General features: G+C 49.4%; 1 protein-coding gene across 2 annotated transcripts in view; it reads right to left on the bottom strand.

Annotated features, from left to right (window-relative positions):
* LETMD1 (LETM1 domain containing 1) overlaps positions 1-24088 on the bottom strand; it is an 826442-nt gene that overhangs the window by 46194 nt on the left and 756160 nt on the right. For both annotated transcript variants that reach the window (XM_069653372.1, XM_069653371.1), the window contains one exon: positions 9188-9284. In XM_069653372.1, coding sequence (XP_069509473.1) covers positions 9188-9284 — 97 coding nt within the window. The remainder of the gene's footprint in view (positions 1-9187; positions 9285-24088) is intronic.

The raw sequence follows: 24088 nt of genomic DNA, 5'->3' as shown, positions 1-24088 counted from the left end.
TGGAGGTCTTATACTTAAACAGGCCCACCTGTAGAGCCTGTAATTAATGGCATGTTCAGCGGTTTCCTGGTCCGAGCCAAGCATGGGGAAAGAATCCCAAAGTTGGAATTTGGTGTTACAACTAACTTTCGTTCGCACAATTACTTAGAATCCCAAAGAATGAGCCCTCAATTAGGGCTATCTGCCATATTGGCTTTTCATCCACTGCTGTCATTACCAAAGGGCTGGTCCTGTGGCTCTGGTTCTCCTGCAGTAAGGCTATGCTGTGGGTGTTTGTTGCTGGTGCAACTTGCTTTATCGTGTGGTCCCTAGATGGTGAGAAAGATGGGCTATGGTGCTGCACCTACACAGTGGAGGGCCTTTCATTGTCTAATGTACATAGTACCACAGAAGGTATCCCACCTGAATCCTTTTAGTGAACCAAAACAACAGGGTGTATATGTGGTGTGCCTCCACTTGGGAGTATTAAGGGTTCTCCAAGTAACCCTTGAGCAAGACAGTGAATGTGAGACACTTGCACAGAAGGGAATAGCTTCTTACCTGTAACTCCATTTCTCCAGCATTGGTATCTCATGGATTCACATGCTTAGAATATTCCACGTCGTCAGGCTGGGAACCCAAGGTACCTTTATAAAGACTTTTTCCATAGGAAAAATGTCGACACTTCTGTGTCCTATCTACGTCATTTTGGGCCCCTTACGCATGCCCCAATAGGACGTAGCGGTATATAAGCCCCGCCCCGCGGCTCCCATCAGATTTTAACCCCCCAAAGTAGGATAGGGTACATATAGTTTGCATGTAGGGGAGGCCGGCGGGCGCATGTGAATCCATGAAAGATACCAATGCTGGAGAAATGGAGTTACAGGTAAGGAACTATTCCCTTCTCCATCATTGGATCTTTCATGGATTTACATGCTTAGAATAGATTGTATAGCAGTACTCCTGATTTTGGTGGTGTGAATGCAAACCAATAACATCCCAAACACATTTTCTCTTTTTTTTTTTTCAAAAACTTCAGCGGTTGAAAAGAATAACAACAACCACCATAATATATTACGACATATATATATATATATATATATATATATATACACATATACATAGATTAAAGGACATTCCCCTGAACAGGGCTTACCTCACTGAAACAGATGATGTAGGACTGCTCGTCCCATCTGTACATCGTCTGCATGCTGCCGTTCGAGGCAATAATGGCGGGTAAATGTATGTGGCACCGACCAGGATGCCGCCTGACAGATGTCTCCCAGCAGAATCCCGGCCCACAACGCTGCCGAAGATGAAGTTGATCTCGTGGAATGGGCTCTCGGACGCCTTTCCAGCAGCTTCCCCGCTTTCGAGTGACAAAAGGCAATCGTCGACGAGACCCATCGAGCTAGTCCTTGTTTTGAGATCGCCTTTCCTTTTGTCAACGGTCCATAGGCCACAAACAGTTGTTTTGTATTTCTAAATTGCTGAGTACAATGAAGGTAAAACTTTAGAGCTCTTTTCACATCTAGTGTATGGAGAGCTTTTTCTGCGACCGATGAAGGAGTCGGGAAAAATGTAGGTAGTACAATCGACGAATGTTTATGAAAGACAGTAGGAATTTTCGGTATGAAATGAGGGTTGGTCGCCAGCACCACTTTGTCCTTAGTGAATCTCAAGTATGGAGGATCTATGACTAATGCTTGTATCTCCGAGTCGTCGTGCTGAAGTGATAGCCACCAAAAAGCCAACTTCCACGACAAGAATTTCATAGATGAAGAAGCCATAGGTTCAAAGGGAGCTTTCATTAGTTGCGTCAACACTAGGTTAAGACTCCAGTTCGGAAGAAACTTTTTAATTGGTGGAAATGTGCGAAATAAACCAGCCTATCACTTAACAATGGTAACAAATGCCTTCTCCGCGTGAATCTTGAAATGGCTGCCAGGTGAACATTTATCGATGAAAAAGATAACGCACTCTCCGCTAAATGCAGCAAATACAGCAGAAGCTGTTCCGGGGTTATATTCAGGGGCTCTAACCCTGGCTGATCTTCACACCAAATGCAGAACCTCCTCCACTTGCATGCATACGAAGTGTTCGTGGACAGAGCTCACACGGCTTGCAGAATTCGACGGCATTCCGATGAAATAGTTAGGGTACCAAACTCCGAGAAGTCAGGAGCCATGCCGTCAGGTTGAGACTGTCCGGATCGTGATGCCACACTGTTCCCTTGTCCCGGGTCAGGAGGTTCAGAACCTTCTGAAACCTTACTGGCCGTGCTATGGATAGCTGAAGCAGGTCGGAGAACCATGCTTGCCTCGGCCAATAAGGAGCCACTAAGATCACTCGACATCGGTACCTGTGAATCCATTGCAGGGTCCGTCGTATGAGTGGAAACGGGGGAAAAGCGTATAGAAACGTGTCCGTCCACGGGAAGGAGAACGCTTCCCCCAGTGAATCGATCTGTGGCCATCTGCTGACGTACTGTTCGCACTTCTTGTTCTCTCGCGTCGCAAAGAGATCCAGAGAAGGCTGTCCCCACTTTCTGAAAACCTCCAACAACTGATGTTCGTTCAGTTCTCATTTGTGTATCTGATCCATTTCCCTGCTGAGGGAATCCGCTTGTACGTTCTTTACTCCCGGAAGTTGGTGGGCTACTATAGTTATATTTCGTTGTAGGGCCCCACTGCCATACTTCCTGAGCTTCGGTGGAAAGAGTTCTGGAGCGAGTACCTCCTTGTTTTCTCAAGTAAAACATTGTTGTCGTGTTGTCTGTCAGTATCCTCACCACTGATCCTTTTGTGTGCGGCAGGAAAGCTTTCAGGGCCCAACGCACTGCCCTCAACTCCAGCACATTGATATGAAGGAGTGACTCCTCTGCCGACCACCGGCCCTGCGTTTGGCGAGAGCCCAGATGCGCCCCCCATCCAGTCAACGACGCGTCCGTCACTATGGTCATGTGAAACTCCGGTTCCTGCAGGGAACCCCTCTGGATAGGTTTTCGACGACTTTCCACCATCTAAGTGCTCGTAGGAGCTCGTTGTTGACGGTCAGTTTGTCCGACCAATGTCCTTGGCTCTGGGCCCATCGGTCTGCCAGGAATTCTTGAATTGGCCTCATGAAGAGGCGACAGTTGTTCACTAAGGGGATGCACGAAGCCATGGCTCCCAGTACCGACATATATCTCCTTACCGACACTTTGGTGTTGACTTTCCACTGTCTTGCCAGCTGATTGAGCCTGTGGATCCTCTCCACAGATGGTCTCACCAATCCTGACTGAGTTTCGAACTCTGCACCTAAAAATACTAAGCTTCTTGAGGGAGTCAATGAGGACTTTCCGAAGTTTACCGCAAATCCTAGTCCTCGCAGAAGTTGCATGGTGGCCTCTAGACTTGCTTGCGTTGTCATAGGGGACGAATCCCTCACTAACCAATCGTCAAGATAAGGGTACATCATGATGCCCCTGCTTTCTTAACCATGCTGCAACCGGGGATAGGCACCATGTGAACGGCCTGGGAGATGATTTTAGTCTGAATGGGAGCACTGTGAACTGGTAGTGGGTCCGCCCGACTACAAACCTTAGGAACTTTCTGTGTTGTCGACGCATTGGTATATGAAAATACGCGTCCTGGAGATCCAACAACGCCAGAAAGTCCCCCTGTTGAATCGACCGGATCACTTCCTGAAGTGTGAGCATTTTGAATTTCAGATTTTTTAATGCTTTGTTGAGGTCTCGAAGGTGAAGAATAGGACGCCATTTTCCATTGGGCTTCTTCACGACGAAGTATCGAGAAAACACTCCTTGATCTCTCTGCGACACAGGTACCAATTCTATAGCCCCTTTTTGTAGCATCAGTACTACCTCCTGCTTTAAAATGTTCAGGTGGGGTTGAGCTGAAAAAACATGGTGGAATGTGCGACGGCTTGCTTTTGAATTGTAAGGAATGGCCGAACTTCACAGTGTCCAATATCCACCGGTCCGAGGTTATCCTTTCCCACTCGTCGACACAGTGAGGCCCCCTGCCTCCCCGGACGTTCTGAAACTCGTCATTGCTGGTCTTTTGATGGTTTGTCCTTCGGCGACGATGAGTAACCTCCCCTCTTCCTTGAGGCTTGATAGTCTCGACGTCTTCTTGCAGTCTGAGAAGCTCGCCTGTAACCCTGAGATGAGTACGCCGGTCTATTGAAAGTACAGACCTTTGATGACAAGAACCGGGAATTTCCTGACGCTACTCTAAAGGGGCAAAATGAACGAAAACTTCTGCCACTCTGGAGAGCTCCCAAAGAATCTTCTTTCATGCCTTTCAAGGCCTCATCCACCTTCTCCCCAAAAAGAAGGTCTCCTTCAAAAGGCATATCCAACACTTTATATTGCACTTCAAGTCGAAAGTTGGTGCATTTGAGCCATGCCTGTCTCCTCAGAACCCCTCTGTTGTTAACCTGCTTAAAGCCTGATTCTGCCAGGTCTACAGCAATATTTATAGAGTGATTAGAGGCCTCTTCCCCCTCTCGGACAAGTAACATCGCAGCCTTTCTGTGTTCGTCTGCCAGATGTTCCAGTATGGGTGCAAAACGATGCCACATCTCTCTGTCATACCTATAGCCAGAGAATTGGCCGCCTTTACCGTTGTTGCACCCACCGACAACACCTTTTTGCCAAAGGCATCTTTTCTCCTGGCCTCGTTCTCCAGAGGAGTTGTGCATTTCTGCTGAGACCTTGCCTTCCTTGCCGCAGCCGCCGGATACCACCGACTCTGGAGCCGGTTGAGAGGACAAACATTTCGGAGTAGACCCGGGAGCCTTAAATTTCTTTTCCAGTCTACCTTTTATTGCCGGCTCCGAGAAGGGATGCCGCATTGTTTGTAGTCCTTCTTGCCATACATGATCTAAGATGGGGATTGAAAATACCGATTTTCTCCTCTTTCCCATATGGTCGAACAAAAAAGTCTTTTTTCTCCTCCTCCTGGGCCAGCCCAAATTCGGTACACGCCTTACTCATCATCGCGTGGAAAGAACCAATGTCATCCGGGGGTGACGGTTGGGCTGGGCTTCTTGGCGCTTCCAACTCCCAGGTCGTGTCTCTAGAGGGAGATAACAATATATCCGATATGGACTCTCTCTCTGACTCGGATTCCGGCAGTTCTCCTTCCTCCGGGCGCGCGCATGGAAAGCCTTCACGGACCGGCGCCGCCGTCGACGCCATAGGGGTCAGTCGATGGGAAGGACCTGGCTCGTCGTCGACTGATCTCGCTGGAGCAGCAACCTGAGGTAACGTTTCATCTAATTTCTTCAACAAGTTCTGTAATGTAGACAGATCTTCCAGGGACAAAACCATTTGAGGATTAAGCAATGGAGTTGTAACCGGGATATTCGCCCCGCTCGAAAGAGTCAGAGAGCTAACCCCTTGCAACCCAAGTTCCGCGGTCCCAGTCACCTGTTCACGATCATCATCCACGGAGGATATGGACAGGGCTGCCTCCTGTTGCAACAAGGTTTCTGGTAAAACCGGGTCGTACACCTCCGGTCGCCAGCCCTCCTGTGGAGTCTCTGTCGATAAGGTCAATTTATCCATCGTCACCATCGTCTTCGCCGTCACCTGTGGCGGAACACCTGAAGAGACGTTCTGCGTCACTGGCAGTGAGGGCATCGACAATCGCACTCCCGTCGACGACGCTGGTGGATGTACAGAGCCCTGAGGCGTTCCGGGCTTTTTTTAACCTGATTTGTGTTTTGAAGAATCTCGACTCGAGGATGATCACCTGAGGAGGATCTTGACAGGTCTTTGCTCTCCTTCTTTGACGAGGAGGAAGACGAGGTTTTTGTTTTCAACGAAGATTCTCTCGTGGAATGTTTTTCCGATGAGCTTTTCTCCATCAAACACACTTTCTTCGCCAGAGGTTCAGTCGATACTGAATGGCGGGGGGCCCCTAGAGATTTAGATGTCGAGGCCAAGCTATGCGTGGAGCCTACCTCCGAAGGGGGGTACGCACCCGCTCTGTCGTTCAACCAAGCTACCAACTGCCTATTCCGGCCTTTGAGGGTCTTCTGGGAGAAGCCTTTACAGATGTCACAATTGTCTGCCGAATGGCGAGGATGGAGACAATATATACAGTCCATATGGCCATCTCCTTCATACACCTTCTTTAATCCGCATGTAGCACACGAACGAAAAAGAGCTTTTTCTGACATTATGAAAAACGAAGAAACAACCTAGCAAAAATAGTCGATGACGTGAGGTGATCCCACTACTTTGGAAGACGGTTGAAATCTGATGGGAGCCGCGGGGGCGGAGCTTATATACCGCTACGTCCTATTAGGGCATGCGTAAGCAGCCCAAAACGACATAGATAGGACACAGAAGTGTCGACATTTTTCCTATGGAAAAAGTCTTTATAAAGGTACCGAGTGTTCCCAGACTGACGACGGGGAATATTCTAAGCATGAAAGATCCAATGCTGGAGAATTATGGTTTAAAAGATTGTTTTTTTCCCCTTTTCATCATAACTATGAAAAGGAGAGAAGGTAAAGAATGCACCTAACTATATACAGGTTCCCTTACAAATGACAGCCGTTCTGGTTAACTCACACCCTCCCCATTAGTGGTAATACACAATTACAGGTTATGCAGCCCCTTTACTGGGACACAACTCCCAGAGTTCCATTCAATCTTATTTTCAGTTAGGGGATTGAGGACTTGCATTGCTATTCCTGGGAGAAACCGTCTTTATCCACTGATGCTTGCGGTGAGGGGAGGAGCAGGAGGAGGGGGGGCATGGGGGCGGAACGAGATTGAGTTAACTAGGAATAGGAAACTGGAAAAAAAGAAAAATAGAGCAGGCATGCAGCTGCAGTCCGAGTAAGGACAGGTTACCTGTCAATATTAAGAGATGGTGGTGTGCACTTTCAATTTGTTCAACTGTTTTGATTGATGACCAATTCCACCTTACTTGTATCAATGTTTCTGCATGAGCCTTACCGCCAACAGGTAATCTCGAGGCAGGTGCTTTGAAGTGGTTGCTTCTCTCAGATCACTTCAGGTGGTCATCCAGAAAGCTCTGCTCTCCTCAGGGAGCGAGCGAGCAATCACATTGTCAACTGTTGCCACGCTCCCACAAGCTCCAGGGGACTGAGCACCACGACTCTGCCGCTCCAGTGACATTTTTTTCTTACTGTTCAAAAGTGTCTCACTAGCATGACTGCTGGCTACAACGTTCACTATGTTAGGGGGTCTCAGTAATAAGAAGAGGCTGCAGCCTGAGGCGCTGAAAAGGCTAATATCTGGGCCCATTGGTGCCTAGGAGAGGAATCTAGGCCTTAGAAGGTTACACTGTGTCAGTTAGCTCTGCCTAAGCCATCAACCATCACAAAAACCTCCCTTTCTCCTGTGACAACGCTTTGAATGTCGCAGGTGGGGACTCTGGCTTGAGGCCTTTCCCAAGCAGCATTGGGACAAAACATTTTCAAACTCTCCAGCCTTTTACGTTTACCATTTTTAAAAAACGTTATCTGCTCTCCTCGGGATTCTAGGAGAATAATACATAAATTAAACTGATCAGCGTTCCATTTTCCTAATCCTCTTACCCATATAGTTTAAGCACAGAACCCTTTTCTAGTAGCTGTGACAGACCCACTGGTGTGCTGGTCTCATGGGATGTTACAGGGTACTGTTTTTCGGTCTCCATCTCATAACTGCATCCATAATCCAAGCATGTTTAAATTACATTCTTAGAAAACAATCATAACATAATTTAAGACTGTGCAGACGCAACTCTCCTGCTGCAGGAGTTGCATACAGCACCCACATAGATCTTTGGTGACCATATGTGTACATTCGGGTTTGGGGTTACACAGCACCCGCTCGTGGGGGCGGGCGTATGCAGCACCTGCAGCTTGACATCTTCACTTATCAAAACAATGTTCAATACTTTTTTTTACGTAACCAGTGGGCCCATGAGTGGGTGCTGCAAAAGAAATGTTTCTGCTTAAGTCCCACTCATCTGCTTGTGTTTCTTGGGGAAAAATGACTGCCAGTTGCAGTGGTACCAGAATCATATTGTCAGGCATATTGGGAACATGATTATGGCTTTGCGAAATGTGCAACTGTCCCTCATACGTGAGTAATGGGTTGTCCCTGGCAGCAAATTCAAATACTATGTTCTGCCAACTGAAGTTACTAGGTGGGTTAAAGATTAGTGGGGACGTTTCTACAAAGGGAAATTAGGTGGCTCCTTTTCCATAGGGGTTTGTCTTCCAGTCAAGGTCAGCACCCTTTAGACGAAGAAGAGTAAGATTTCCTGGAAAGACTTCTCGATCTCAATTTCCTCGACCTACACCGGGATTTTTCTCTAGATTCTTTTTTCTTTCTCGAGGGAAGACTTCGAGCATTCCTCCCCCACCGCCAGTTTACCTCTACGTTCCTTACAAGCCTTGTGACAGGAACCACACTCGTCGACCCGATAGTCCGGGCCAAACACCAGACGCAATTTTGATGGGGGTCGGTGATCGACATATTCTTCCCGCATTTCTGACATTTCTTAAAGCCACTTTTGGGCATGGAAGGATTCTACGAGGAAGTCATTGCAGTAAAACTGAAGCGCCGTTTTCGTGACACGAAGCAGTAGCTATTGGAAAAACGGAACTGAAGCCAACGGGCACGTCTCGAGCACTTCATACTACGGATGACGTCGATGCTCGACGGCAGCCCTCGAGGGAATATCGACGCTGCAACCTCAAGCACAGCGCCCTCTGGTGAAAAAAAAATTCAGAAGCAGCAAAGTTGGAAGATACGAATATCTAAGATGAGGAATATGTGGGAGGACACAATCCATTTGAAATACTATGCCTGTTGCTGGTTTGGGAGTATTTGGCAGTCGGGAGGCTGGGCAGCTTTCATGCACACAGTGGCTTCATTATTTAAAGTACAATCAACCATCCCAAAATACATGGCGGCTGCTTTAACATTAGGTCAGGGTTCCACATCTGCCTGCTTTTCTGCTCAAATAAAGACGGATGGAATTGATGCTCAAGTCACATCCACCATACAAATTACCTTTGCTCACCCTGCCATAATATTCTATTCAGAAGAGTTACCCATTAATTATTATTTTGTGGATTAGATCTGTGTTTTCAATTAATCTGATTACTTTGTTCCCATCAAAGATTATTCCAAATAGCAAACATTACTGAGACCATTGAAAGGAGTTACCTTTGAGTTTGTCAGAGAGCTGAAGCCACTGTGTCAACCATGGTCTGCATTCTGCTGGGCTCAGATTAGTAGAGTTCAGTCCGCGAATGTAACAAGCCTAAAGAGATGATTTTTGGAAGAGTAAATTAAACAGGTGAGATGAGTGAGAAGACAGTAGGCCACATTCCCTTGCTTCATATTAGTACATGATATTCATTTCTTGTATGCCCCTGCATAATGGCCACAGCCGACATATGCATGTCCTTACTCTTTCAAAGTGCTCCCGTTTGGTCAAAGACTTTTTTTTTTACTATTCATGCAATGTCACTTGAGTGACCAATTAAGTTTGTATTTTTGAATGGATTTGTAATAAAAAACATTTCTATTAGGCCTCACTTATAAAGGAACATGACAGTGGGACAGGTGGACCTACATATTTCTTTCCCTATGTTACAGAAGTTTTTCCGAAGACATCTGGACAGGGTGTCCACCAAGTTAGTCCAGAATAATCTCAATAACAACATAGAAGAGCAGTCTGGCTTCCCTTTTATGAGGGGAATAAGCTAGTATCAAGGGACAATTAGGACCACACAAGCACACAACACCATACAAGATATACTGAAAATATGAAAAATTACCTTCTATGGTGATCCTTGCTTTCCCTCCTTGGCAATTGGTTGGGATAGCCAGTGTCTGCAGGAGAGTTGGGAAAAGCTGCCTAAAAAGATGTTCTCACTTTAACGAGTTTTAATTTGCAGGTAGGGCCCTGTGCATTCCTTTGGCCCTAACACTATCTGTGCATAAACCAAGCGTTCATATGTTTTCCCCCATCCCGCAGAGGTGATTTGAGCAGAGTCTATCCTGCTGGGCATGGTAGGGTGGGTGCTGTGAAGAAGGAAAAGCAAGGACTAAGAGAACCTGACTCATCATGATAGTATGTATTCTTTTCTCTTTCGTTCTGCTCTGTCTCCATTGCAACTAGTTAAACCCAGACTAAAAAAAATCTCAAAGGACATTGGATGGAGGAGGACTCTGCAAATACAGTACAAGCTTCAAGCAAGTAAGTTGCAAAGAAGTTATTGGTCAAAAGACTCAATGCATAATGTGTGCAAAAACTAAACAAGTAGCCTGTGTAGGTGTGCTACATATTTCTGAAATAGGGCATGTCTTTGAAAGGCCACTAATGCTGCCTTGCCCCTGGTGGAATGAGCATGACATCCCAGCAGAACCTCAACTCCCTGGATGGCATAAAGCTTGGAAATTCATGATATGATCCACCTGGCAATGGAGGCCTTTGTGGCTTTATTACCGGGATAAAGACCAGCATAGGTAATAAATAAATAGTTGTAGCACCTCAAAGATTTGGTCTGAGCCATGTAAATAGCGATACTGAAGTGATAGCCACCAAGAAAGCAGTTTTCCAGCACAATAGCTAGGTCACAGGAATCCATTGTTTCAAAGAGCTTGCACATTAAAGGAGGTAGCAACAAGGTTCAGCCAGTTTCCTAAAAGGAGATACAAACGTTAAGAGGCTGTCAAAATGCTGCTAAAAAGCCTCTCTTGAAAATATTCTGTCAAGGTAGACACTTAAGTGGAAAGTAATGCTTGCACATGTTGCCTAGCACACCAGTAATGATTATAATAATAATTTGCTTTTTATATAGCGCTATTGGCAAAGCGCTGTACATAGAACATTCTTATATACAATTATCATCCGAAGTTGGTACTCATTTTACCACCTCAGAAAGATGAAAGGCCAAGTTGGCCTTGCCGAGAATCGAACCTGCGACATACAGATCACACACAGATCTCAGCACTGAGCACTTAACCCACTGAGTTTGCCGGCAGAGATTATATAGTCGGTAAAGGACACCATATTATCCATTGATTCCTTAAAAGAACTGACTTCCTTTTCTAGAGCCCAGTGATCGAATCTTAACCTCTTGCTTTGATATTGCTTCTTGGTATGATTCTTACTGAGACACATTATCCACATATTCTCAACTGAAATATGTTAGTGTCCAAAAGCTAGCTTTTCAGGGACAAGGCATTAAAGTTCAATGATGGAAGAGGGGTGAAGAATCTGCTCCTTCTCCTGGACCAGAAGATCAATTGTTTGAGTGGCATCCTTTGGGCCCCGGACTGACATGACCCGAAGACCTGGAAACCAGATCTGCCATGGTCGGATTGGAGCAATATGAATCACTGTTGAGCACCCTACCTCAACAGAACTCTCTGGTTAAGCAGAAGTGGCGGAAAGGCATATAAGGTCTTGTTTGACCAGGCAAAGAGAAGTACATCCCCTTTATACATTTTCACTGATCTGCATCTAGGATGCGTAAAGGGCATTGTTTTTTTAGGTATTTAGCAGGTACACTCGTGGACAGCCCTGTGTGAGGACGATCTCATCTGCTAGAGACTGTTTCAATTCCCATTTTGAAGGTGTATGAAATAGCCTGATCAGCAAGTGAGCCGTAATGCTTTTCTTTCCGTCTCGATGGGAGGTGATCAGCAAGAGACGCTGCTGCAGGACCCACTGCCATATTTGCTCTGCAAGCAGATAAAGTGGAGATTGAAAGAAAAAAAATAATAATTGAGCTCCTTGCTTCTTGTTTATATAAAGCACAGCAGTCATGTTGTCTGTAAAGAATTGGACAACCATTCCCTGAATAGAAGGGAGAAAAGACTTGAGATCAAAGAACATTGTTCCAAGTCCTAGGACACAGTCGGTTTTCACACTTTAGATGTCAGTGTTGCTTCTTTACACAGTTCAGTGGAATAGTGTCTCATCCTTGTGCTTTTAGAAGTGAGTTGTTGCTTTATCTTAGCAGGCACTCCTGGTATTAGATACATATTTCTTCTTCAAATTTTACTTATGTTCTTATTTCATTTCTGCTCTGGGACAGGGCTACCTTTCCAAGCTCTCTCACTAGAGCGCATCCTTCTGGTGTAATCATCTAAGCCCTGCATCCACTGTCTGTTAGTGTCTTTGATGACTTGGTACTTTGCCTGCCAGGTTGGTAGTTCTATTTTTTCATACACACCTCTCATGACAGCCTTTATGTTTAGTCCTGCTTGGTAATCCCATTTCTCTTACATTCTCTGTAAACATATGGAGCATCTTTAAATCGGACATTCAAACTTACCTCCTGTGCATTAATACACCCCTCATATGCCACTGTAACGAACCCATCAGTTGCGCCCCTATTTTCAAACAAAGGAACACTGTCCCAGTCCCGAAAATACCACTTAACACTTGTACGCCATAACCACATAAATACTGAAAAGATAAAGCACTAGTTACTAGTGCTGTAAGAATTGCAGCAAGGGGGCCATACACGGAGGAACAAAAAAAGTACACTCAACATTCTAGTTGTTGTGAAAGAATAATAAATGCTCATCAGATGAAAAGGGGAGGTGAACACGGACAAGTGAGTGACAGTAGAAGTAGAAACAGTAGGAGCAGCAGCACTGGTGGTTGTCATGGGGGGAAATAGTAGCAGTGATAGCGCAGGAAGCAGTAGCAGAGATGGCAGTAGCAATGGATGCAGAGGCAAAAGCAGTCAGATTGAATTAAACATTGTATTGCTGTTTGAAACAGAACATCCCGTCAGAAGTTCTGATGGAGGATTAATGGGAACGGATACATTCTGGAGGAGACGTTTTCCACATGCAGTCATTTCCTGAACGAAAGTAGAAAGGCAACGGGACCCATAACACATAACTTCTTTTACACTCTCGGAGACCACTGTGGGAGTCCAAGAGTCGGCCGAAACCATGGCTTCGCGCAATGGGCCCGCCTTGCTCTTCATACACCACGGCCTGAGAAAAGTGAAGATACTGCCCGTACAACCTGAGTTATGCAGAGTGGGACCTGACCACGCTGTGTTTAACGTTAAAGGCAACATCCCTGGGAGGCACTAGATTCAATCATCTGGTGAGAAATATCCTGGGCGGCGGCGTGGCCTGAAAGGGTATGTTAGAGGGAAGATGGGGTCCCAGTAATGAAAGTGTTGGAAATGAAGACACCACAGTTTCTCAGGTAGCGACTGGGAGAGGGGAATTGTGGGAATCTTGAGTCCCAATGATTGTTATTAGGAAAAAGGACTTAATGCCTAACAGTTGAGCACTGTCTGTTAAAGTGGGCAGGAGAGTACACCCACTTAACCAAAGAAATATGCTAGCAAACCTATATACACATACTTTTGTGAAAACCATATAGGAGTAGTGAGAGCTACTCTTCCTCGTCCCAGCGGTTCCCGGAACATAACCATATTTGAAAACACAATGGACGAGAACTGCTACAAACAATGAAGGGAATTAATTGTAGTCCCAAAAACAATACACATTGAAAGTTGACACCGTTCCTTCCTCCACACCACACAGTGATTTTGGGGAGTACCACTGACTACTTAGGACAAACCAAGTCTGCCAAAGACCATTAGTGAAAACTACTAACTGGTAAGAGGAAAGACCAGGGGACGTGGATTTTCCCCCCTTGTCATTTGCGCATTATAATTAAGGGTAAGAAATCCAACCACAGGCAAGACCAGGGGATGTGGATTGCCCCCCTGGAATTGTGAGATTTCTTGCTTGGAAGAGGAGAAAGACACTCATTCCTTTCCCCCCTGCCCCCCTCCTACCTCCCATTGCTGAGTGGAGCACAAGTAAGCAGATGCTGCTTGTAACTTTGGGATACTTTGCATGAATTACTGAAAATTCCTTATTATACTGGTCAGGAAAGACCAGGGATGTGGATTGTCCTCTTGGCATTGGAGAACAGCTTTGAATATTGTGAAGGCATCATTAAGCAAGACAGAGACAATAGACTTCAGATTCAAACAAAAAGGTTTTATTAACTCAAATGTCAGAATGGCAAAAGACTTGCCCTATTCTAAGGTGGGATTTTGTACCTGAATGAAACTACGGAAAGTCTGAGTCAGAGAGTTCAACTTAAAAGTCTGTGTGTCCAAAACCTATCCTTGCCCTCACGACGAAAGCCAAACAACGTGTAGGGATGTCAATAATGAAAGAAATGGTGATCAACACAAAGTTCTGAGCTTCTTCTAGATCCTAGCTTCCTCTTCAGCTCCCCTTCCCCAAGTTCAAGAAAGTTCCACAAAAGTCTCGGGATTACCTTTTCCAACTTGAAAACACACTTCCACACAACCTCTGGGTTCCCTTCCCCAAGTTCAAGACAGTTCCACAAAACCTTGGGGGTTCCCGTGCCAATTTTCTAGACAGTTCCACAAAACCTTGTACTCGTTCTCAATCTCTCAAAGTTTAAGATTAGTTCCAAATCAACTGTATACAGGTTTGGTGTTCTTACCAGTTCATCAGGTTGCTTTCCCTTGGTTTGCTTTGGCAACCTCCTTGGCTTTTCATAGTTGGGACTCCCTGGTCTAGGTGCTGTTGACGGACCGCAAGGTCCACCCACTAAAGGTTGCGCAACCAGGAACCCTAGGTTCTACATGTTAGCCTCTTGGCCAGTCTTTGGCCATGTCATAATATAGTTCTGCCTATATTTCACTTTATGGTGATTTTGTTTCTTCACCACTTTGTACTTGTGCAGACTTTCATTTTCCCATCTCTGCTTTCTTTCGTGATTCATACAGTTTTATATTTGGTTTTTAAATGGTCAGAATCTGTAGTTCATACACATTTGTCCTATGCTCTTAAGCTTTGCCCAAAAGCTTTAATTTATTTCAGTATTCAATCTGCACAATCTTTCACCTCGCTGCTTGCAGGTTAAATTTCTTTTTATGTTTTCTCCAGTACAGTTTCGCATGTGCATGCATTTCATTCAGCTTCAATTTCGGGGTTCCCTTACAGCCCCGACTTCAGTTGCTTTCCTCAGCACTCATCAGTCCTCGACAACTCCACTGGGCAGCTGTGCACCTTACTTCTGCTTTCGCCTGCACGTCTTATTTCATTTGCGAGACCCACTCGCACTCTGGTTTTGCTCTGCACAAGGTCAGCATCTCTGGATCTCTGTTGCGGACGCTGTCAGCCACTTGCCTTCCTCTCACTATTTCTCATTATTTTTGCTGCTCTGGCAGCATGCTTTGGACCATTGAGGCCTCCCCAATTGTGTTTCTCTCACAGCCCATCGACTCCTGGCCTCCACAGTGCATTAGGGTCTCCTCCTGCCTGCGTCTCGTCTCTCCTGCAGGTCCCACCTCGGCTGACTCCTCGCAAACAGCTTTCCCTGCTGGTTTGGTCTCCCATATTGCTGGTCTCCCTTCTTATACACCTGCAACCCCTTGACAGGTTGCAGGTGTGAATTCAAAATTGTAATTGCCTGGCTGCAATTAGAGGGATATGCCTGACATTGGTAGTACTCTACAGGCATCTTCCTCGTCCCAGTACTAGAGAGGCAAAATTGTGGGAAAAGGAGACAGGTCGGGGATGGTTAGGTTGGGTTTCAAAAGGGAAAGGGGGATAACATGTCTCGCCTATGGGTACTCCACTCCCCATCCCCAGATCCTCTGCTTCTCCACCCACAGGGTCAGGATCCAAAAGAGATTGCTTTCCCTTGATACCTGAAAAGAGTATCCAGGGGGAGTAGGGGTGAGGATACCCTCAGGTTTATCACAGACTATGACTGGTTCACTAGTTCATTTTGGTGAGGCAGGGAAACCCCTCAAAGAGTTGGGGCTAGTGAGCCATTTTTCCATCCCTTTCATTATTTAAATAAAAGCATTTTTGTGAAACCTATCTGTGTCAGTGTCTCTTTACTCCGGACCCTCACACCACCCTCAATTACCCTTTTGGGCAGTTCCACAGGCTTTCATTCCTCCCATGCACTAAATATATGGGCACTATGGTACGTGGCAATACTCAGCAGGTGTGTCTGGGAAAAGTTTCAAATTACTCTATATTTGATCAAAAGCACCATATCATTGGAATATAAGAATATCCTCTCTATTAGGCCTTCTGACCCTGGGGCACAAAAAACCTCTATGCATCAATTAACTATACCACTAAAGCTTCATGAAGTACTTTGATCAGTCAGAACTTAGACTTTCCAGACAAATCGGTCCCAGATTATCAAATGTCAGTGGGCTTTAATCAATGCCTGTTCCATGCCCTTACATGCCACTGAGATATGCATGTATTTGTGGATATACAAATTCCTTTTCTGGCAGATAATGAGACCTGGCTGAGAGAGTCTTTAGGTCCTTCGAGATCAATTCAACTTCCTGATCATGCGTAATGTTAACAGGCAGCAAGCTAGTGTGACAAATCACTCGATGAGCCCTTTCCTATGAGGCCAGGGAGGTGAAGCCGCTACCGATAGTCCCCGTAGGGATGGTATAATGCAGGATGATCTCATGGGAAGGGACTCCCGTTGCCCCCAACCCCGCCAGGGATAGGGATGACCATCTAGGGCATACCCCTTATGAGAACATCAGACCCCCACACATTTTAGCCTCTCCTTCTGCTAGCCTCTTTGTAGTCAGTACAACCATGTAAAGTAGACTACTTCAAGGTTTTGGAAAGTACTGAGACGAAGAACAACATGAGGAACATAGGTAATCCAAGTATTGGGACGAGGTGGGACAAAGGAACAATGAAGAGGAATATCAAGAAGAAACTGCAGCGGTATAGGCTTCCACAGAGATGTGATTCCTCCTATGCCATAAAAACCAAAGAAGGACTGCCTATCAGAGAGACAAAATAAACCAGGATGAGATTGTGAAGCCCAGGTAGTACGAAGGAGATGCAGAGAAGGCCAAGATGGAGCCGAGAGCAGTATGCTCCAAAGTCAAGAGGAGAAGGGGACGCCTTTTGCCCAACGGCGTACAGATGGTAACGAAAGGCTGGCAGATGGTGACACGAACACAAGATGCAGCGTCCATACTGTTGGTTCAAGGGCCGGGCAGGAGATTGCAAAGTGAAGGCACTGAGATGCCCGTGCGCACACAGAGTAAGAGACCCCAGGAAGAACCAGCTGTGCATCCCGGGAAGAGGCAAGGTATACAGAGAGGTGCAGGGACTGATGTGGGCTGGAAGGTATAGGAAGCAAAAACCCTGTATGGATATAACGAGTAGGGCTACCCCCCCCCATTGTGTCAGTACTTGGCAAGCGAGGCAGCCAAGGGGACAAAGAGAAGGGGAGAGAAAACGGGGGTTGGGTCCCAAAACAAGCGAGGGATACGAGCCATTGTCCTCATGGCAGTACTTGGCAGGGAAGTGAACCAAGCGGACCAAACCAAAGAAAAAGAAAAGCCAGGGTCGCTGACACTCGCAGCGTTGGGTGTTTTAAGTGTGAAACCTAATGAAGAGAAAACCAGGAGAAGGGAGCCATTCCCCGGGCCAATTTGAGTTTGAGACTGAACGCCATGAGAAGAACAAGTTACTTACCAACTGTAACGTTCTTTCGACTTGATGTTCCTCCCACGTATTCCTCATCTTGTGATAATTAGTTATCTCCAGCTTCGCTGCTTTGGAAAAAAATTCTCAGCAGAGGGTGCTGTGCTTGAGGTCGTGGCGTCGATTGTTCCTCGACGGACTCCGTACTCTGTCAACATCACCAATGGTATAAATAGCTCGGGCCGCGCCCGTTGCTTCAGTTCTGTTTTTTCGATGAAACATATAGGAGGAACACCCAGGCGTGCCCCATGACCGATACATTCTTCGTGAGAGGAAAGTGTAAGAAAACGTAAACTGTACTGTGGGGTAGGATGGGAGGGTCGATGAGGAATACATGGGAGGAACATCCAGCCGAACGAATGTTACAGTTGGTAAGTAACTTGTTATTCGAATGATTGTGTCCTCCCACGTATTCCTCATCTTGTGATAGGCTCCCATAGCAGTAGCAATTTTGGAGGCGGGAGTACTAATTTCAGTTTTCGTGGACAGAATGCAGAACTGCCTTGGCAAATAAACCCTCATTAGAGGAGGCAGTATCCAAGCAATAATGTTTAATAAAAGTATGCATTGTTTTCCAGGTTGCAGCTGCACAAATAACTGCTGCCGGGACTCCCCTCTTTAGAGCCGCAGAAGTAGCCATTCCCCTTGTAGAATGGGCACAAAGCCCATCTGGTGGTTCTTTTGCCGGTAATCTGTAGCATTCAACTATGGCTAATATGATCCAGCGGGAAATGGTCTGTTTTGTTACAGATAAGCCTAATTTATGACCAGTATAAGGAACAAGTTACTTACCTGTAACTGTTGTTCTCCAGCATGGGTCTGGCATGGATTCACATGCTCATGAATATTCCCCGTCGTCAGGCTGGGAATCCTCGGTAAAGAAAAAACCAGTATCAGTTTCGTTTCTGATCTGTCTTTCGTAGTAATAACCAATCACTGGTCTCTGCGTCATACTGACCACAGCCAATGACTGCCCTCTACCTAAGCACCGCCTCTGGCAGCCATCTTCAGATTTGGAAGCACGTGAAGTGGCAGTATGACCAAGTGAAGAGCCGCAGAGGGGTAGGCGGGAGGGTTCGCATGTGAATCCATGCCAGACCCATGCTGGAGAACAACAGTTACAGGTAAGTAACTTGTTCCTTCTCCAGCATGGGGTCTGGCATGGATTCACATGCTCATGAATAAAGAATACATAGCAGTACACACATGCACAACCACGGGAGGTGGCAAAGGCTCAACATTAAGCATCACATCAACTCAACATTAAGCATCTTACCTCCTCACCAGGCTCACCTCAGGCGAACAGGTTGCGCAGCACTGCTTGGCCGACCCTGGACTCCTCCCTGGAATCCCGGTCGACGCAGTAGAATTTCGTGAAGGTGTGCGTCGACCTCCACGTAGCAGCCCTGCATATGTCCAGCAGGGGCACACCAGATAGGAACGCCGTGGTAGCTGCGATCGCTCTGGTGGAATGGGCTCTCGGACGGCCAGGCAGCGGTCGGTTTGCCAACCGGTGACAGTACATGATACAGCCGGAGAGCCATCTGGAAATGGAAGCCTTCGAGAGAGCCTTCCCCTGATTGACAGGTCCAAAGTTCACAAAGAGTTGTGACGTCTTCCGAAAACACTTCGTGCGGTCTACGTAGAACTTCAGCGCTCTAGCCACATCCAGCGAGTGCAAAGTCCTCTCAGCCGGCGACGAAGGCGACGGGAAGAACACAGGCAACACCAAGGGTTCGTTGAGATGGAAGTCCGACGGCACCTTGGGCATGAAGGAGGGGTGCGTCCTGAGCACTACCCTCGTGTCGTGGAAAGTCAAGTACGGGGCCTTGCAGGAAAGGGCCTGGATCTCTCCCACTCGTCGTGCGGAGGTGATGGCCACAAGAAAAGCTGTTTTCCACGATAGAAACTTCAACGGGGCCGAGTGCAGAGGCTCGAACGGAGGTCCCATGAGCTTGGTCAGCACCACGTTGAGCTCCCACGCCGGGGCCGGAGCCTTCACCGGCGGGAACGATCTGAACAGTCCCTTCATGAACTCCTTCACCAGACGATGAGACCACAAGGACGTCCGCCCCGTGGTTCTGGTGTATCGGGAGATCGCAGCAAGATGAATCTTGATGGACGCGTGTGCCAGACCAGCTTTGGCCAGCGTCAGCAGGTACGGCAGTACTTGGGGAGCCGTAATCCGTAGAGGGTTAATCTTCTGTGCGTGGCACCAGACAGAGAACCTCTTCCATTTGTGTCCCTAGCATTTAAGAGTCGAGGACGCCCTGGCCTTTGCAAGAACCTCTCTGCAATCGGCCGGTATGTCGTATCCTCCAAACTCTAGCGCTGCAGGAGCCAGGCCTGCAAGTTCAGCGACTTCGGGTCGTGGTGGAGGATGGCGCCTCCTTCCCTGGAGAGTAGATCCGCGTCCGCCGGCAGCTTGATCGGCGGGGACGCTGACAAGTCCAGAAGGTCCGGGAACCATATCTGCCTCGGCCACGCAGGTGCGACGAGGATCATCCTGCACCGTGACCTCTTGAGCTGGTTGACGAGCCGGATTAGCAGAGGCAAGGGAGGGAACGCGTAGAGGAACAGGCCCTCCCAGGGGAACGAGAAAGCATCGCCCATGCTCCTCGTCTGGGGAAACCTGCTGGCGAACCTCCGGCACTTGGTGTTCGTCGCCGTCGCGAACAGGTCGATCTGGGGTGTGCCCCACCGTCGGAAGAGGCGATCCACCAGATCCTGCCGTAGTTCCCACTCGTGGCACGAGCGCAGCTCCCTGCTGAGTGAGTCGGCGATGGTGTTTTTTATCCCTGCCAGATGAAACGGCACCAGAAAAATCCCTTGGCCGACGGCCCAATGCCACAGGTCCTGCGCCTCCTTGGACAGCGCTGGGGACCTGGTTCCGCCCTGTTTCCTGATGTAAAACATGGTGGTGGTGTTGTCGGTGAAGATCCTCACCACCTTGCCCTTGAGGGACGGAAGGAAGGACCTGAGGGCCCAAAACACTGCACGGAGCTCCAGGACGTTGATATGCAGGGACTTCTCCGTCGGGAGCCAGAGTCCTCTTGCGTGCAGATTTTCGGTGTGCGCTCCCCACCCTTCCAGGGAGGCATCCGTGGTCACAGTCTCCTGGTGGGCTGGGGTCTGGAAGTCCATGCCCGCCGTCAGATGCGCGCGGGTGCCCCACCACCGTATCGCTCGTCGGAAACTCTCGTCGAGCTTGATCCTTTCCTCGAAGCTGCCCGTCGTCTGGATCCAGCGCGCATCCAGGAATTCTTGCAACGGGCGCATCCGGAGCCTGCACATGGGAATGAGGTAGATGCAGGAAGACATCATCCCGAGGAGGGACTTGATGGACCTCACCTTGGCCGCGTCGGCCACCAACATCCGTTGCACCTTGCCCAAGATGGTCCTGGTCCTCTCCTCCGACGGGGAGGCCAGAAGGGACACTGTGTCGAGCCTCGCTCCCAGAAACAGTGCGACTTGCGCGGGCACCAGGTGGGATTTGGCGTAGTTCACGGAGAATCCCAGGTCCGTGAGGAGTTGGACGGTCCTTGCCGTGTGGACCACGGCGAGCTCCCTCGTCTTGGCGCGGATGAGCCAGTCGTCCAGGTAGGGGTAGACGTGAATCCCCTCGCGGCGCAGCTGCGCCGCCACCGGTGCGAGGCACTTGGTGAATACCCTGGGTGCCGACCGTAGTCCGAAGGGAAGGGCTTTGAACTGGTAATGACGCCCTTGGACCACGAATCTGAGGAATTTTCGGTGCCCCTTTAGGTTGGGAATGTGGAAGTAGGCATCCTCCAAATCCAACGACGATAGGAAGTCTCCTTCCTCCAGCTGACCCAGGACGTGCTGGAGGGTGACCATCCGGAACTTCTGCGCCTTGATGAACTTGTTCAGACGTCGCAGGTCTAGGATGGGGCGCCATCCTCCCGTCTTCTTCTTCACGAGGAAGTATCGCGAGTAGACTCCGGAGCCCCGAAGCCTCTTTGGGACGAGTTCGATGGCGCCCTTTCTGAGCATCGCCTTTACCTCCAGGAGAAGTTGAGGGACGTGAAGTTCTTTCCTGGCCACGGGGGGGACGCGCGGGCACCTTCTTTGAAACTCGAGCGCGTGGCCCCGGGCCAGGGCGTCCAGCACCCAACGGTCGGTGGAGATGGACTCCCACACGCTGACGAAGCCCGCCAGCCGGCCTCCCACCGGGGTGCTTCGGTGGGGGCCCGACCCCACGGCCGGTTCAATCCTGCTTGGACGCGGCCTTGCCGCCTTGACCTCCTTGGCGACGACGGCGGGGTCCGCTAGACTTGCCTCGTCCTCTGTAGGCCTCTTGCGACGACGAGCGGGCCGCTTGACGGTAGGAAGCGAAACCGCCGCCGGAACCTTTGGAGGCGCCCTTGCCTCCGCCGCTCCGAAAGGGCGTTCGTCGTTGCTGCAGGACTCCAAGGGCCCTGGCCGTCTCAGTATCCGCCTTGATGGCCTGAAGGGAATCGTCCACTGTCTTCCCAAACAGGTTGTTCCCGTCGAAGGGCATGTCCAGGACTCTGGTCTGGACGTCCTGCCGAAAGTCCGTAGCTTTGAGCCATCCACGACGTCGAAGGCAAACGCCGTTGCCCAGCTGGCGGAACCCAGTGTCGGCGATGTCCGTCGCCACGGTGATGGCGTGGTCCGAGGCCACCTCACCTTCCTGCAGGATCTCCAGGGCCTCCGCCCTCTTGTCGTCCGGCAGAAAATCCAGCAGGGGAGCTATCTTGTACCAGAGCTCCCTGTCGTAGCGGGCCACGATAGCCAAGGCGTTGGCCGCTTTAATCGTCGTCGCTGCCGACGAGATGACTCTACGTCCCATAGCATCCAATTTCTTTCCCTCGCCGTCCGGCGGGGAAGTCGATGTGGAGGCCGCACCCCCCCCCGCTTTCTTCCTGGCTGCCGCGGAGACGACGGAGTCCGGGGTAGGCTGCGCCCGGAGGCATAGGGGGGCCGTGTCCGGGACCCGGTACTTTTTCTCGTACCGGTCTCTTCTAGCTGGCGTCGTGGAAGGGTTCTTGAGGAGGGAAAGGCCCTCATCCCAAATGTCGTCCAACAGAGGCACTGCGAGGACCGTCTTCCTCTTGGCCTCGCGCCGCTGATAAAGGAAGCCTTCCTTTTTCTTCTCCTCAGGGCAGAGTTGGAAAAGCTCGGAAGCCCTGGAGATCATGGAGTGGAAAGATCCGATCTCGTCGGGCGGAGAAGCCCTGGTGGGAGGCGACGACGGAAAATCCTCGTCGTATGCCTCGTCGTCCGTACCCGTCGCTGCCGTGTCAGTCCCCGTATCATCCCCTCGGGTGGACGGGGAGGAGGGCTGGACGGGGCGCGACGGTTGAAAAGGAGGTGGTGGATGGATCCTTCTTTTCTTGGTAGGGGGAACACCAGAAGGTCCCGGTTCTGGATCCCCCGACGGGAGAGGTTCCTCCGTCGGTAACGGTAGCCTTGTCCTTATCTCGGAGCATAAGGACTGTATGGCCAACAAAATGGCCGCCGAGTTGTCTTGCGGCGCTGGCAGAGGGGAATCCGACGGGCGAGCAGGGGCCCCGTCGGTATCCTCGACGATGTCGTCGTCACCTGCGTCGGGGTCCATTCCGACGGGCTGGCCTTCTTCCACGCCTAGGCCGTGGCTTAAGACCTCGATCAGCTCCTCTTCTGAGGTTGAGGCCGAATCTACGACGACGCCCTGCCCCCCCTTCTTCTTCCCCACGGAGGGTTTCACGGGGGTCCTATCGATGGGCACAAAGGAAGACTCCCTCCGCGGAGGCAGGGAGATTCTGGGCCCTGAGGTCGTCACCACTGGTGTAGCCACCACAGGCTGAGCCAGGGCCGCCGCGACCGTTTCGATAGAGGGCTTGGTCGGATGGATCAAGGCCTTCACCACCTTAGGTGCGCTCACCGCCTTATCCTTGAGGGAGGGGGCACTGCCACGCTCCTCCTCTGCCTTAGAGCTCGACCGGGGCCTCTCCAGGAGCTTCGCCGGGTGCTCGGCCTTCCTCTTACCCGACCCAGAGCGTTGGCTCGTGGTTGATGGTGCCGGGGAGGGTGCGCCCTGCCTGGCGCCCGTAGAGCCCGACCGTTCGGCGCTCCCGGTGCCAGCGGACTCGCGGTGCTTGGCCTTATGTTGGGCCCCCGTCGCCGGGGCGCCCTCAAAGGTCTTAGAAGACCGCTCGGATTTCTTCTTCTTCTCGCCAGACGGGCTCTTACCCTCCAGCCAGTTGGCGAGACGTTGATGGCGGTCCTTCATGGTCCGTTCCGACATGTTGCCGCAAAACGCACAGTCCTTCTCCACGTGCGTCTTGTCCTCATGAAGGCAGTAAAGGCAGAAAGAGTGTTCGTCCTCCTTGAAGACGTTCTGCAGCTGGCATCCAGGGCAGACCCTGAACAGCTTTCCGGGCGTCGAGCTTCCCTTCTCCTGGGCCATCTCCGAGACCGGGCCTGAGAAGCTTCTGGAGTCCTCCGAAGCGTAGCTCGACGAAATCTTCACCCTTGAGGGGCACAGATGAATCCGACACGGGTCCCCGTTGATCGGATGTAGGA

This window comes from Ambystoma mexicanum, chromosome 3q, assembly GCF_040938575.1.
Source record: "Ambystoma mexicanum isolate Mex_15411 chromosome 3q, UKY_AmexF1_1, whole genome shotgun sequence".
Lineage (NCBI taxonomy): Eukaryota > Metazoa > Chordata > Amphibia > Caudata > Ambystomatidae > Ambystoma > Ambystoma mexicanum.
This window is presented reverse-complemented; position numbering and strand designations above follow the sequence as displayed.